Consider the following 13976-nt stretch of genomic DNA (forward strand, 5'->3'; position numbering starts at 1 on the left):
AATGGGTATAGTTTGCGAGTTATTCATACATTCTTACGTAAACATCTTGAAAAACGAAATACTTTCATCTGAAGTGAAATAAAGACTTTCTTTTCGTAAATCTATTTATACTAAGTGTTGTGAGATATCCAACTTCAACGTACTCTCAAGTACGCATTTCAAGTCTTGTATTATAAACCATAATCTCTTGGAGGGAGAGCGTGATACTTGTGTATAGATCTATACGGGATTGAAAATCCCGCACCTAAACTGTTAGCTACAGTTAGACCGGTAGGTCTGGGGTGACAAATGTCATAACACTACAACACTTGAAGAATGTTGTTACAGGCAGTCTGTGTCAATAGCATGGTTATAAGACTCACACGGAAGTATAAAAATAAACTTGATTTACGAGACTCATGAATGCATTTAATATTTACATTATTTTGAGTATTAATTCACCTTTATCATTTAGGAATGAAAGATGCTAACGCCCTCAAACTTTTGGAACTTTTCAAACTATATAAGGAAAATATTGGATTTTCTGGAAACTACGTTCACCTATTTTCTTCCAAAAAGACATACTTTTTCAGTACGAAAACACTTATGAACTCACCAACTTTATTGTTGACACTTTTTCGAAACTACTTGTATTTCTCAGGGAATCAGTAATACAGGTAACTACCAGCTTTTGAAGAAGGAACGCTAAGGCGTCTATTATAAAACATGTTAAATCATCATATTTGTAATATTCTTTTGGAAACATGTATTACGCAACAATGTACCTTTTTGTTATATATATGATGGTTGTGTTACTTTCTTTACAATATTCAATTGTTATGGTACTAATTGAAGTCACCCACCCCCGAATGTTTCTGCCATTCTGGTTTGGGGGTGTGACACTTAGGCATGGACCAAATTAGATCAGGGGTAAAATGGTCATTTCACCATAAGAAAGATTATTGGATTTTGACTAAGTGTTATTTTGGTAATGATAGTTAGGGGAGTCGTCGAAGTAGCCGTTAGAGATTCCTTGTCGTGACATTCTGCATTTAGCTTTGCGATGTGAGTTTCCACCTGTAGGAACGGGTCGAAGGCACCAATGTCGGCCCGTATGTGTGATTATATGTTTCCGAATTTCGGTCCGATGTCGGGCGGCGCCCGATGAATGTTTATATGCTTTCTGGACTACGGACTGATGTCGGGCAATGCCCGAGGAATGTTTGTATGTTTGATGTCTTCGTGATTCTTGCATGTGTCTGTTTTTATATGTTTTCCGGACTAAGGTTCGATGTCGGGCGGTACCTGATGAATGTTTATATGCTTTCCGGATTTTGGTCTGATGTCGGGCGGTACCCGATGGATGTTTATATGCTTATGATTATGTTTTTATTATTTGTGTATTGTTGATATGTTTATATGCTTACCGGACTACGGTCTGATGTCGGGCGGGGCCCGATGCCGTACTATGTCTGATGCCAGACCATGTCCGATTCGGGCGGGGCCAACAATATGTTAATATGTGATTTGTGATTATGTGTATGGCATGTGGTAGTTTGGGGAAGCTCACTCAGCTTTATGCTTACGGTTTTCAGTTTTGGTTTCAGGTACTTCTGGTAGCAAGGGGAAGAGTCAGGATAACTGCAGTGCACACACCATTATGTTTAGCATGGGATGTTTACTCTGATATTTTGATTTGGAAACTCTGATAATAATATTTTTAAATACTTGACTCATGTTTTGATGGAATGTTTTGATAATTATGGTTTTATTTGATAAATAAAAATGAACATTTTGGACCGTCTTTATGAGTGTTACACTTCTCGTCATCATTTGTTGTTACCATTGTTTCATAACTCTCTCATCTCTTTTATTGATTTCTGGTTTTAATGAACGAATGTCCATTCCTATGTTAAATGGATTTCTAGGTTTGTGTTTTTCTGGATTTGTATATCGACAATGGTGATTTACTCTAACGAGAGGAGCTTTACCACGAGTGGGTGTGTAGTGGTGATGGTGATGGAGTTTGTTGACGAGTTTGTGAGTTTGTCGACGACTTCTTGAGTTTTTCTAGTTTTATGGCAAAGCCTATGGTAGTTTTGATGCCTACTAATAAATATACAAAAAAGACGGGGATGATGGTGCAAGGGGGCGTAAGGAAGGGTGGGATGCAATTGTGAGATATCCTTGTGTTGTATGGGGTGATCGGCATTGATACAGGTGTCGGTGATGGGTGTCAGTAGTGGGTGATAGTGGAAAGGAGAGGTGAAGAATAAGGGGTTGAGGGAATTATTCTTAATGTTGCTTAGGTTTTAGGAAAAATGTTTTTTTTTAATTATTAATATTTAAATCAAAATTTTAATTATAAAAGAAATATATAAATCATAAAATTAATTATAAAAAAATAAGGAAAAATTTCATATATACCCTAAATAAACAATGAAATATCATATTTGCCCTATTTAATTTCTAAATATCGTATATACCCTAACTAAGTATCTATAATATCATATTTGCCCTAAATGTTTTTTTTAGTATTTTATAATCATTTTAAATCATTGTTTTTATTTTTTGACTATTGTACCATTTTTATAAAACTATATTTAAAATTTCATATATACCATTAAATTGTCAAAATATCATATTTACACAAAATGATCATTTTATGACTTAATATAAACAAAAGTGTTTTAATCCATTAAGACGTTATTTTATATGTTTGTGTTTACATTTGTCATTAGAAAAATAAACAATAAAGATGAGAAATGATAATAATAAAAGTAATTATTAACATATTAGTCTATAAAAAAAACCATCGACATATATATACATGCAATCTTAAAAAAATCAAAGTACTAGATCTAAGAACAAGAAATCAAGTTTATCAAATTCAACTAATAAACAAGTTTACCAAGTTTAAAAAATTAAAAACTAAATATTTTTTCATGTTGACACTTAACCTTGTGTGTCTCAAACAACTTTACAAAGTTTTCAAAAACAAAATAATTTTAAATAACAATAAAAACTTTTGAAAACAACCAACTATCACGGACACCGGTTCCTTTGTCTTGAGGTTGATGTTTCACTTCGATCTAAACCTTGAAGTTTGGGGTTCTTGCATGTCTTTTCATGATGTCCGTACTCCCCACATCATAGACATTTGTGTCTTCTTTTCGACTCATCTGATGATTTGATCCTTTTTTTTTGGGCCGTCCAACCGGGCTTTTGATAATAGGTGAATATATTTTCTCCTCATCTTTTTGCATCCATTCATCCGCTCCAGGCATCGGAGAAATTTCAAAAGCATATGCTTCTTTGAATTTCTCTATAGTGTAACACGAATCAACATGTTTGTCCCAATTAACACCCCTCGTAAAAGCAATAAAAGTTGTTGCGTGTACACATGGAAGGCCCGTAACTTGCTGCACCCGACAACTGCATTTTGTTTCATCTAGGTAGACCTCCCAACGTTGTCCCTTGCATTTCACTTCAGCTTTATTGTTACAACTTCTACAAACTTCATATTCACCCAAGTTCTACATAAAAAAAGATATTGTTAAGATGATTATAGATATGTAATTCAATTATAATTTAACATACTTACCTTTGAAATGTCGTTAACATGATTCTTAGCAATAGGAACCAATGTACCATTCCATTTATTCACTAACATTCTTTTCTTGTCAAATCTTTTCATAAGTTTTTTTCTAATTACATAAAGTAGATCAAGCACGGGTTGATAGCGCAATGCACCAATCCAAGAATTAAATGATTCTGAAATATTATTAGTGACATAATCACACTTCGAAGTTATACCAAACTTGCTTCTACTCCATACCTTTTTGTGGTTGGTATTTAGATATGTGATGGCGTCTTGACATACATCACCAATTTCCTTCAATAATCTATCATGCTTGGTAGGCAAGTAGGTTTTTGCAGCCCTCCATAGTTTCTTGCTGAAGAATTTACCCCGAAAATGTTTCTTGAAATTGCTATATAAGTGTCGTACACATTCTCTATGCTCAAAATCAGGATAAACATGCATGATGGCAACTTCTAACCCTTTTTGCATGTATGATGAGATAACAAGACCACTTGGTGTCCCAATTGCTTTTTGAAGTGATTCAAGGAACCATGTCCATGATTGCGTGTGTTCTCTGATTCAAGCACACAATAGGCTATCGGGAAGATGAAATTGTTAGCGTCAACACTAGTTGCAGCGGCCAATACATCGTTGAATTTTCCTTTTGAATGGCAAGCATCAAGACTAATATAAGGACGACAACCAGCAAGAAACCCTCTCGAACAAGCGTCCAGAGAAATAAAAAACCTTTTGAAGCGTGTCTTGCCACCAACTACATCAAAGTCAATTTCGACAATGCTTCATTGGTTCCTATTTAGCAATTCTTCCCTAAATACATCCATCTTCATGAAAGAGTCTTCCCATTTACCATGCATATCAGTATATGCTTGCTCTTTCCCTCTAAATACTTTCAGGTATGGTACGTTAACATTGTAAGTTTTCATAATCCACTTTCTAAGCTTCATGGGAGAAATGTCCCCATCAGACGTCAACTTGTCAGTAACTATATTTTCAATCTATCCTTGAGTGGCACACTTATTACCACTCATGTTATTTCGAGTACAAGTATGTCCTTCTTCAATTTTCCTAACCTGCACAATAATTAAATGAACATATATAAATAAATTTTAATTGGAAATCATGTTAAAAATAGCTTAGGTATGTACTTACTTCAAAGGTAATACTATCTTGCATGACAGATGCATAAATTCTCCAATTACAATCTATGTTTTCACACTTTGCTGTGAATCGTGTCGGGTCACTTTTTTTAATATAGTAGTCAAACTCATTTATGATTGCGTAATGGTTCAAAGCTCTCCGAAAAGCAACCACATTTTCAAATTGTGTGCCAACTTTCATGCATAGAGTATTCTTACTAAAAGAGTAAGCTTCTTTATCATCATTTGTTGGCTCATCTTCATTCTCAGAACTAAGGTGACTATAATAGCTTTCTTCACTAGGACAGTAGTCTGAATCATCATGGGGTTCATCTATGCTGTCACATAAATGGTGTCAAGCCGCTAATGATCGGAATCACTAATTGGCTATGATCAATCGAGGTTTTCTGTGGAGCAGAAGACGACGGGGCAAGAATCATCTAGACGACTTGCGTTGATTGCATCTTTCATCAATGTAGGGCTTTGGTAATGTGTTTGGAAAGGGGTATTATGGTTAATTTATTTGTTTTTTATAATTAAAAAGATTTGAAATACTAATTAATCATTATAAGAGTATTAAGATATAAAATTAGGGCAAATATGATATTATGGTTGTTCGTTTAGGATATATATGATATTTAGATATTAGTTAGGGTAAATATGATATTTTCTTGTTTATTTAGGGTATATATAAAATTTTCTCAAAAAAATAATAAGGGCGCAACAGTCTTTTTAGATCAAATAGGGATTAAGCATGCAACAAAAACGTATAATAAGGATAAAATGTGTAATAAATTTGACATTTAAGGACTCCATGGATGAAAAACCCAATTTATGGACTAAACCTGCAAGTAGCAAGATACCACAAAGGACATTCCGGTAATTTACTCTTTAATTTATTTGATTGGTTATTATTATTAACTAATTTTACATAAATGGTGTCTGATGTTTAGAACATTTGTTGGGTATTAACTAATTTTACATAGATGGTGTCTGATGTTTAGAACATTTGTCGGGTATTAAATAATTTTCATTATTATTGGAAATAAGAATTAATATTAATAATAATTTCAATGTCTATCAATTATTCGAATATTTGTTAACTATTCGAACAACTGTATAAATCTGAATAGCTCTTTATACAACACAAAAAATTTATAGGAAAAAAAACTAATATAAAAAAATAATTGTATAATAATAATAATAACGATAAAAAGTTCGGCTCCGGTGGCCATTATTACCCTCCAGCGACGCCGTCATTAACCACCACCAACGGTGGTAAAGTCGTTGGTAACAGAAAGAAAAAGAGGACGAGATACATAAGAAAGTTTGGGAAACAAATAGAAGAGGACACACCAAAATCTGGAGTCAAAAGTTGGAGAAGGCGTCTTGTATCGGATTGTTGTGGAAGAAGAAAGAAAGAGATTGGCAAGGTTAGGCGGGGAAAAAACATGGGTATCAAACACATGAGACTATCGGAGGAGTGTCATGCAAAACAACTTGAAACAGTATGGTATTGGGCCTCTCAATACAAGGCATTGTTCATAAGCCTAATATAAATTTAACAATAACAATACAACAAAATGACAAAAAAAATGTCAGCTTTTTTATGTGATTGATGTTAGAAGATAATTAAAAGGGTTAACTAGGTGTTTGGGGTATAATCAATAATCAGACTTTTAAAATTTTATAACATTTTTTATTATAGTTTTATTATATGAATTATTATTGTTTTAAAGATACAAATATCATATGTATTCAAACAACCTTAAAGATATATAGACGCAAATTAATAAAAAATTATATTTGAATAAAAAAAATCTAATATTATGTCAACTATGTCAGTTGGTAATTGTTTATCTACACGTTAATTTAGTTTGATTATCATTTATTTTTTATATTTAACGTATTATATAAAAATATTATTTTATATCGTATCATTTTTTATGTCGCATAACCAATACATTTTCTTATTAATTATTGTTACTATTAAATATCATATGTTGTCGGTGACAATGAATTCAAATATATCATGTGGATATCAGCATACAAGTTTCCAATCTACTTCTAATTTTAATATTACAAGTCAATTATCTAACAATGCTAAAGACAAAAGAAAAATTAGATTATTATATTTGGATAAAAGAATATTTAATTATATGTCCACCACATCAAACATATTTCTTTTTCTATAGTGTAATTTATTTGATTTTTCTTTAATATTTGTTATGTTACAAATTGATGTTAGTTTATTGATTAATTATTTTTATGTAGACCTTTTGTGATATAACCTATGCATATTTGTATTAACTATTGCTATTATTGCATACCTAATGGTTGTTATGATCATCATTGCCTTGAAACTTTTTCCAATTTTAATCTAATGGTTGACATACACATTTCCAATCTAATTTTGAATTTAATCTGAAAAGTCCGCTACTTTTAATAAATTCATGCAGTACATCAACTTTTATTTTTAATAACCAGTATATTACATAGGTTTCATGTCACAACTAGCAATTTAGGGTTGAGATTGTGAAGTTTGTACCAAACAATTTCCTCTATGTAACCTTTTGCATTAAAATAGTGAAATCCAAACTACAATGTTATTTGAATACATATGTGTGCACACTTAGAATCAAGTTGTCATAACCTCATGAAATCCCAAGTTCGATCCAATAGTTGGACAAAATCAATTTTTGGGTTTTGCTCAGAGTTCTGGCCCCCAAATACCTTATTGGACCGAAAACCTTCTCTTTGGGCCTTATTGGACCAAAAACCCTTTTTATTGGGACCAATTAAGTCCAAAAGCCCATGCACACATCAAAACCGCAAACTCTTTAAGGAGATAGGGTGTTTTCGACCACCCTAAAACCGAAAACTCCTATGAAAGAGCCATAGGGGCCAAAAACCTTATAGGATTCGGTTGGGAGTAGACAACAAAAAAAGGGAAAAAAATACAAAAAGGGGGTGACACTTCACTTTACCCCCACAAACTTCCATATAATTAACCTTCATGTATCCATGCAAAGGTACTAATGACTACCATATTTCTAGGTTAATTACCCACCAAATAACAAGGAAGCAACCAACCCCCCCCCCCCCCCACACACACACACACACCCACACTAAGATCATTTTCACTCATTTCACTCTTCAAACACTCTCATTTCCTCTCCAAATTTCGTGAACCACCTCCAAGGAAAGATACTTCTTCAAGTGGTCCTAGAAAACTTCGGTGAGTTTCTTGTAAAACCTAAATGATTTTATAGAGTTTTAGGTTAAGATCATCTTGTTTACACACCATTTTTGTGTGATAGAGTCCTTAGAACACTAGCAATTTTCAAGTGTTCTTCAAGTTGTGCAAGGCTAGGCTCGACATCTTCTACATTTTCCTTCCTACTACCACACGAAATCAACCAAGGTGAGCTTCATACCCCCATCTTTTTCGTATTTTTCATGCTTTTCAGGGGGGGGGGGGGTGGAATACAAGTCAAGTTCGTTTAACCATTGGTTATTTTCATGCACTCATGTGTTTATGTAACCATTTGTGTTCAAGATGTTAAATACCCCATGCTAACACACTATAAAATTGTGACTTGCAAGCTTCATACATGCTAGAATAAGTTTACCCATTATATATTTGCATGCATCTTAGTTAGGTGTTGAAACAAGGAACAAATCCTTAAGTAATAAGGTTTTTATAATGTTTTAGCTACATAAAATCATGATAAATGGGTTTGATAATGTTTTTGTTACACAAAATTTAGTGATCATGGGTTATTCACTCAAAAATTTCAAAACCATGTGGCATGCGTATGTCCATGTATGTTAAACTCTTGGATAAATGCATGCCCTCCTTTTAAGACCTACACAAATATTTGGATAAAATATTGAGTTTATCATTTATGGTGTTAAAAACTTGCGACTTATTTGAGTCAAACCAAAATAAAGTATTTCGTGTTACAAAAACTTTCAAACACAAGGTGCAAAACAAAATACAAAGTTTGATATTTTACTAAAAATAATTTTAATAGTAAAATGGCCGTAACTATGTTTTCATTATTTTGATGGTCATATAACCCAAGATATTATGCTACTTTAACACCATATGTTACCAATAGATATATTCAATAATGATTATTTATAAAAAGTATTATAAATAGTTTAATCAAAATGGTATACAAAATAGACTTTTATGACAGAAACATTGGCGTGTCACAAACGGTATGTCATAAACATTCATATAGCATGGGTAATTAAACTGTATGTCATGAAAACTGTAAAACGCGTGTCATAAACTGAATGTTATGAAAACCTGAAAATCACGTGTCATAAAACACATGTCACGAATTTGCACTAGTAAACTTGTCTCATTATTCAATAAAGGGAGTCGATAATTGCGTAAGTCCGTTAATTCTCTAGTGAGACACTATATTCACCGTATCTACCCGGAGTACACTCTGAGTCATGTAATTATAACCAGAGTCTCCTGGAGGGAGAGCGAGATAGTTGTGTATGAATCTATACGAGGATTGACACCCCCACACATGAGTTGTTCGCTACAACTAGACGGGGCCAGTCTAGGGTGACAAATATCTTACCGAAACCGACGCCTGAAGAACTTCATGACAGTAGGCATAACAGTCACATCAAGCATAGTTATAATGACTTACATAGGGATTAACAACACTACATTTAATTTACGGGAAAAATACACTTCACTGTTTTATTAAATATAAAACTACAAACCATTTTCAGTACACTACTATCGTTATTCCGGTATTAGGATTTTAAGACTACAACTTTTTATACATCAGAAAAAATAGGATTGTCTGGGAAACATATATATATATATATATATATATATATATATATACATATATATATATATATATATATATATAAGATAAAAGGAAACATGCATACATACATAATACATTTTCAGTCTTTGGTATAAGATATACAGTACACTATGATAGAAAATATCAGATTTTTCTGGAAACATACAACATTTTCAAACAAAACCGATACAAACTGTTTTCATACAAAAAAATGTTTATGAACTCACCAACATTCTATGTTGACGCTTTTCAAAATGACTTGTATTCTCAGGAACTCAGTAAGCAAGTACTTAAGCCATGGATAGTGGATATTTTGCTGCATTAAGGAATTTACATTTCTGTCACTTTTGTGTAATTTGTGAACAAATACAGTATGTAAACAATGTAAGTTTGTCATCTTAATGTATGTCGTTTGGTTGCTATGTTTCATTTATATTCAGTTGTTATGATACTATACAATGACATCATCTACCCCCAGGCGTTTCCGTCGTCCTGGTTCGGGGGTGTGACATTTTCACACCTAATATATACAAAAATAAGAAGGGTTCATGTGACAAAAGCAAGGAATTTGTTTTTTCTTTATATATTATATCAAACCCTAATGTGGTTTTTGGTTTGCATATTCCCATTCAGTATGGTTTTTAGTTAAAATTAAAAAATAATAATAAAGCTTAAAAACTTTTACTTGTGCTGTGTATAGTCGTATTTTATTTGGATAAAATGGCAATATATATATATATATATATATATATATATATATATATATATATATATATATATATATATATATATATGAGGAAAGCAGTCAAATTAGTTAAAAGCGTATAAAATATAGTACTATAAAGTATATTATTATTATGGTGATATAGTCATCCTAGAATTTGGTTTTAAACCAATGTTTTAAAAACTGGTTTTTTAATTGAACCGGTATGGTGACCGGTTCCCGGTTCAACCGATTGTTATATTTTCATGTTTTTTTCTATTTTCCTTTATATACGTACATATATAAATCATAAATTTAATGTTTACAAGTTCAGAAACTAAAAATACACAGAAAAATAAGTTATAGATGAATCCAAAGACATTAAAATAACACATAACCATAGGATTTAGTGTTTTACATCAATCCATATACGTCAAAAAGAAAATAAAGTATAATACCGTAACGAAATATAGTTTTAGATTGATACAAACACAACAAAAAACTTTATAACATTTACCATATGTTTTTATTTAGAGAAAGCTAAATAGATATGAAAAAAATCACCAAAGTTTATTATGTAAATGATTCTTTTTCATGTGTTTTTTATTCGGTTTAATCAGTTCAATTGGTTTATTTTGACCGGTTCAACCGGATTTTTCTAAAAACCGAGTGGTTCAATCCGGTTCAAAAATCAATGTAAAATCAGTGATAGTTAAACCGTTCACTCCCCTGGTTCCCGGTTCGACTGGCCAGTTCAAACCGGTTTTAAAAACATTGTTTAAAAGTTAAAACACTAATTATTTATAAAATTAAAAAAATAAAGAATTAAAATATTTAAGGTCAACTGAAATTGACTTTTTTTGAAAACGGCAAATGAATTAACAGAGCTTACAAGTACTTTTAAACGTGCATCCCAGGTTCGAGCTCCGCAAAGCGGACAAACCTAGCCCCAGATGGGAAAATTCTCCCACAAGGAGCTTTTAAAGAGAATTTGTGGAGTACCAAAGATTCTATTTGTAACTCAAGTTGACTAGCTACTAAACCTACCGAAGCAGCCATAAACAAAATATAGAGCAAAGAACTGGAAAATTCTATTAAAAAAATATGTGTTTTGCCGCTGCCAGGGCTTGAACCTGGGAATCTCAGTGAAGAGAGCCGGAAGATAGAATCTTTAGTGAGAGTTGTGCTACAGCGGCTTTTTGTTTATACTTGTCCAATAGTTTTATTTATATAAGAAAAGAGTAAGTTACAGTTTTGGTCGTTGTGATTTTGCCAAATTTTCAGTTTTGACTATTGAAAAAATAATATGTTACATCGCTGCAGTTTTAACAAATTACAACCTCCATTTGGATATCCATATAAAAAGAATATTTTCCCTTTTATCATATATATATATATATATATATATATATATATATATATATATATATTTTTTTTTTTTTTTTTTTTCTGTAATTTGTTTAGGAATTTTAATAATATAAAATTTAAAAGGACATATTTCAACCTCATCCCTCCACCTCTATTGTTCACTCTCCAAAGGCCTACATTGTTTTGATTTTTCGTTCCTACCAATGTCACCACTCACACCACCACCTTCATCCAAATCACTTCATTCACATCATTCGCTGGTCACTCATATCGACCATAACCTAGAAACCACCACGTAAACCATCCCAACATCACCTTCTTTATCTATTTCTCTCCTCCTTTACCACTACCCCTTCCCCGAAAAACGAACAACCCTCTAACGAACCCTAGATCACGCGCGATCGACCTGCATATCCGACAATGGTTTTATCCGATTTGGAAAGCGTAAAACGAAAGAAGAATAGCACACAGGTTCCATTTTGCATGAAATGAGATTGATTTGTTGGAAAATTAGGTTTTATCAAAAGAAGTTTTTAATGAAACAAGAGAATTTTCTTATTGTATGGATTTGCACATCAAACTTGTTTAATGAAACAAAGCATGGGATAATTCATTAGCTACCCCTCTCTCTCTCTCTCTCTCTCTCTCTCTCTCTCTCTCTCCTCGTGTGACTGGTCAACCTTTTTTTTGGTTTTTATAATATTTGTTAGATTATATATACTAAATAATTATAAAAAAAATATTAAAATTCATGTTTTTAATTCCCTACAAAACGAGTATAATAAGTGTACAATATATATATATATATATATATATATATATATATATATATATATATATATATATTTTTAAACTGTAACGTCCCAAAAATGCTGATAAAATTTTTATTTTTTAAACCATTTATCTCATACAGTAAACTGTTCCAAAACCAAGAGAGTGAATTGTATTTCTCAAACATTAGAGTAAAAAAATATAATCAATACGGAAAAACCATCAGGGGATGTTATGCAGTCAAGTTGGTCCCTTCCCTTTGAAAATGGAAGTACTTGAAAAATGTTAAATCAAAAAGCTTAGTGAGTTCCCCAAAATACCACATATCATACAAGTAACGGGCCCAACCAAACATACATGCTTTCGGGCCCAACCCATTGTTATGACAAAAGTAATCAAATACATAATTGAACAAACAGAAACATAAATAAATCAAATTAATATACAAAGATTCACAAATCAAAAGAGCATACTTGTATTTGGATGTTTACAACAGTTTCAATAATCGCGAAAATAAGTAGAGATTGAGGTCTGCTTTGCAGTGTCTTAAGATAGAAATTTCCCTGGTAGGAATTGTCTAGAGGATACAATAATCTGATCAAGATTGAATCTTGATCCTAACGAAATTATTCGTGCTTCCTTGATTTTCAAGAAAAACGAGAGTGAAAGAAAGTGGTGTTATTATTGTATATGATCAACCCTTTAATCTGTCAATTGATCATTTATTTATAGCTTGTCTTATAGCAGTTAAAAACTGTCAACCATCATACCTGTTCCAAAACCTAAATTAAATGCCTAATTAACTTCCAATTAGTTAATTAACAATTAACATATTTTGTAACTAAAAAAATCAATTTCGGAATTTGTGTATATAAAAATTAATTAATTTGTCAAGAAGAGCCCAAGAGCCCCAAGGCCTAACGCCATCTTTTGACCATTAATTATATTTAATGACAAGCTTAATCCAAGACTAATTTGATAGCCCAATACCACAATTCTAGCCCAAATGCCTTTTTGTCTTGCTTTATCCATTTAAGAATATGTGGGAGACAAAGGCTTATAAAGCTAGTCAAGGTTCTTTCTTTCTTCAATGTGGGGTAATACTTTTAGGCTATAAGCAAAGTTCCAACACCGATATCATTCGGGGCGAGCCCATATAAAACATACATTATGGGGACCATCCCATATAAAACATACATAATCGGGCCCAACCCATATAAAACATACATAATTGGGCCCAACCCATATAAAACATACATCATCGGGCCCAACCCATATAGTCGGGCTCAACCCATAAAAACATACATACACGTGCAAAATTCACAAAGACAGCTAGCATCCTACAAACATAATCCAATAGGTTGGTATTGGTGCCTTTGACTCACGAGTATACTGAAGAGACTCACCTCAATCTTGAAGACAAGATAAACCACCCACTCAAGCCAACATTATCAAGCCTCCTCTTGCTAAACATATCTATAATAAAACCCTAATTAAAAATTAAGGAAAAGACTAACCCGCGAAAGGTCTAGGCTCATAATTAAACCTCTTTTGGGCAAAAGACCATTTTG

The 13976-nt window shown here is 32.3% G+C and overlaps 1 protein-coding gene across 1 annotated transcript; it reads right to left on the reverse strand.

The window, feature by feature from the left end:
* Nucleotides 1–3071: 3071 nt before the first annotated feature.
* LOC145089562 (uncharacterized) lies at nucleotides 3072–4051 on the reverse strand. The gene is made up of 2 exons (XM_079027985.1): nucleotides 3584–4051; nucleotides 3072–3515 (listed from the first exon to the last, which is right to left on the reverse strand). Exons 1-2 carry the CDS (start codon nucleotides 4049–4051, stop codon nucleotides 3072–3074), a joined length of 912 nt encoding a protein of 303 aa, XP_078884111.1.
* Nucleotides 4052–13976: the final 9925 nt, after the last annotated feature.

The sequence above is a fragment of the Lactuca serriola genome, chromosome 2, assembly GCF_051521515.1.
Source record: "Lactuca serriola cultivar US96UC23 chromosome 2, Lser_US96UC23_V15, whole genome shotgun sequence".
NCBI classification, from domain to species: domain Eukaryota; kingdom Viridiplantae; phylum Streptophyta; class Magnoliopsida; order Asterales; family Asteraceae; genus Lactuca; species Lactuca serriola.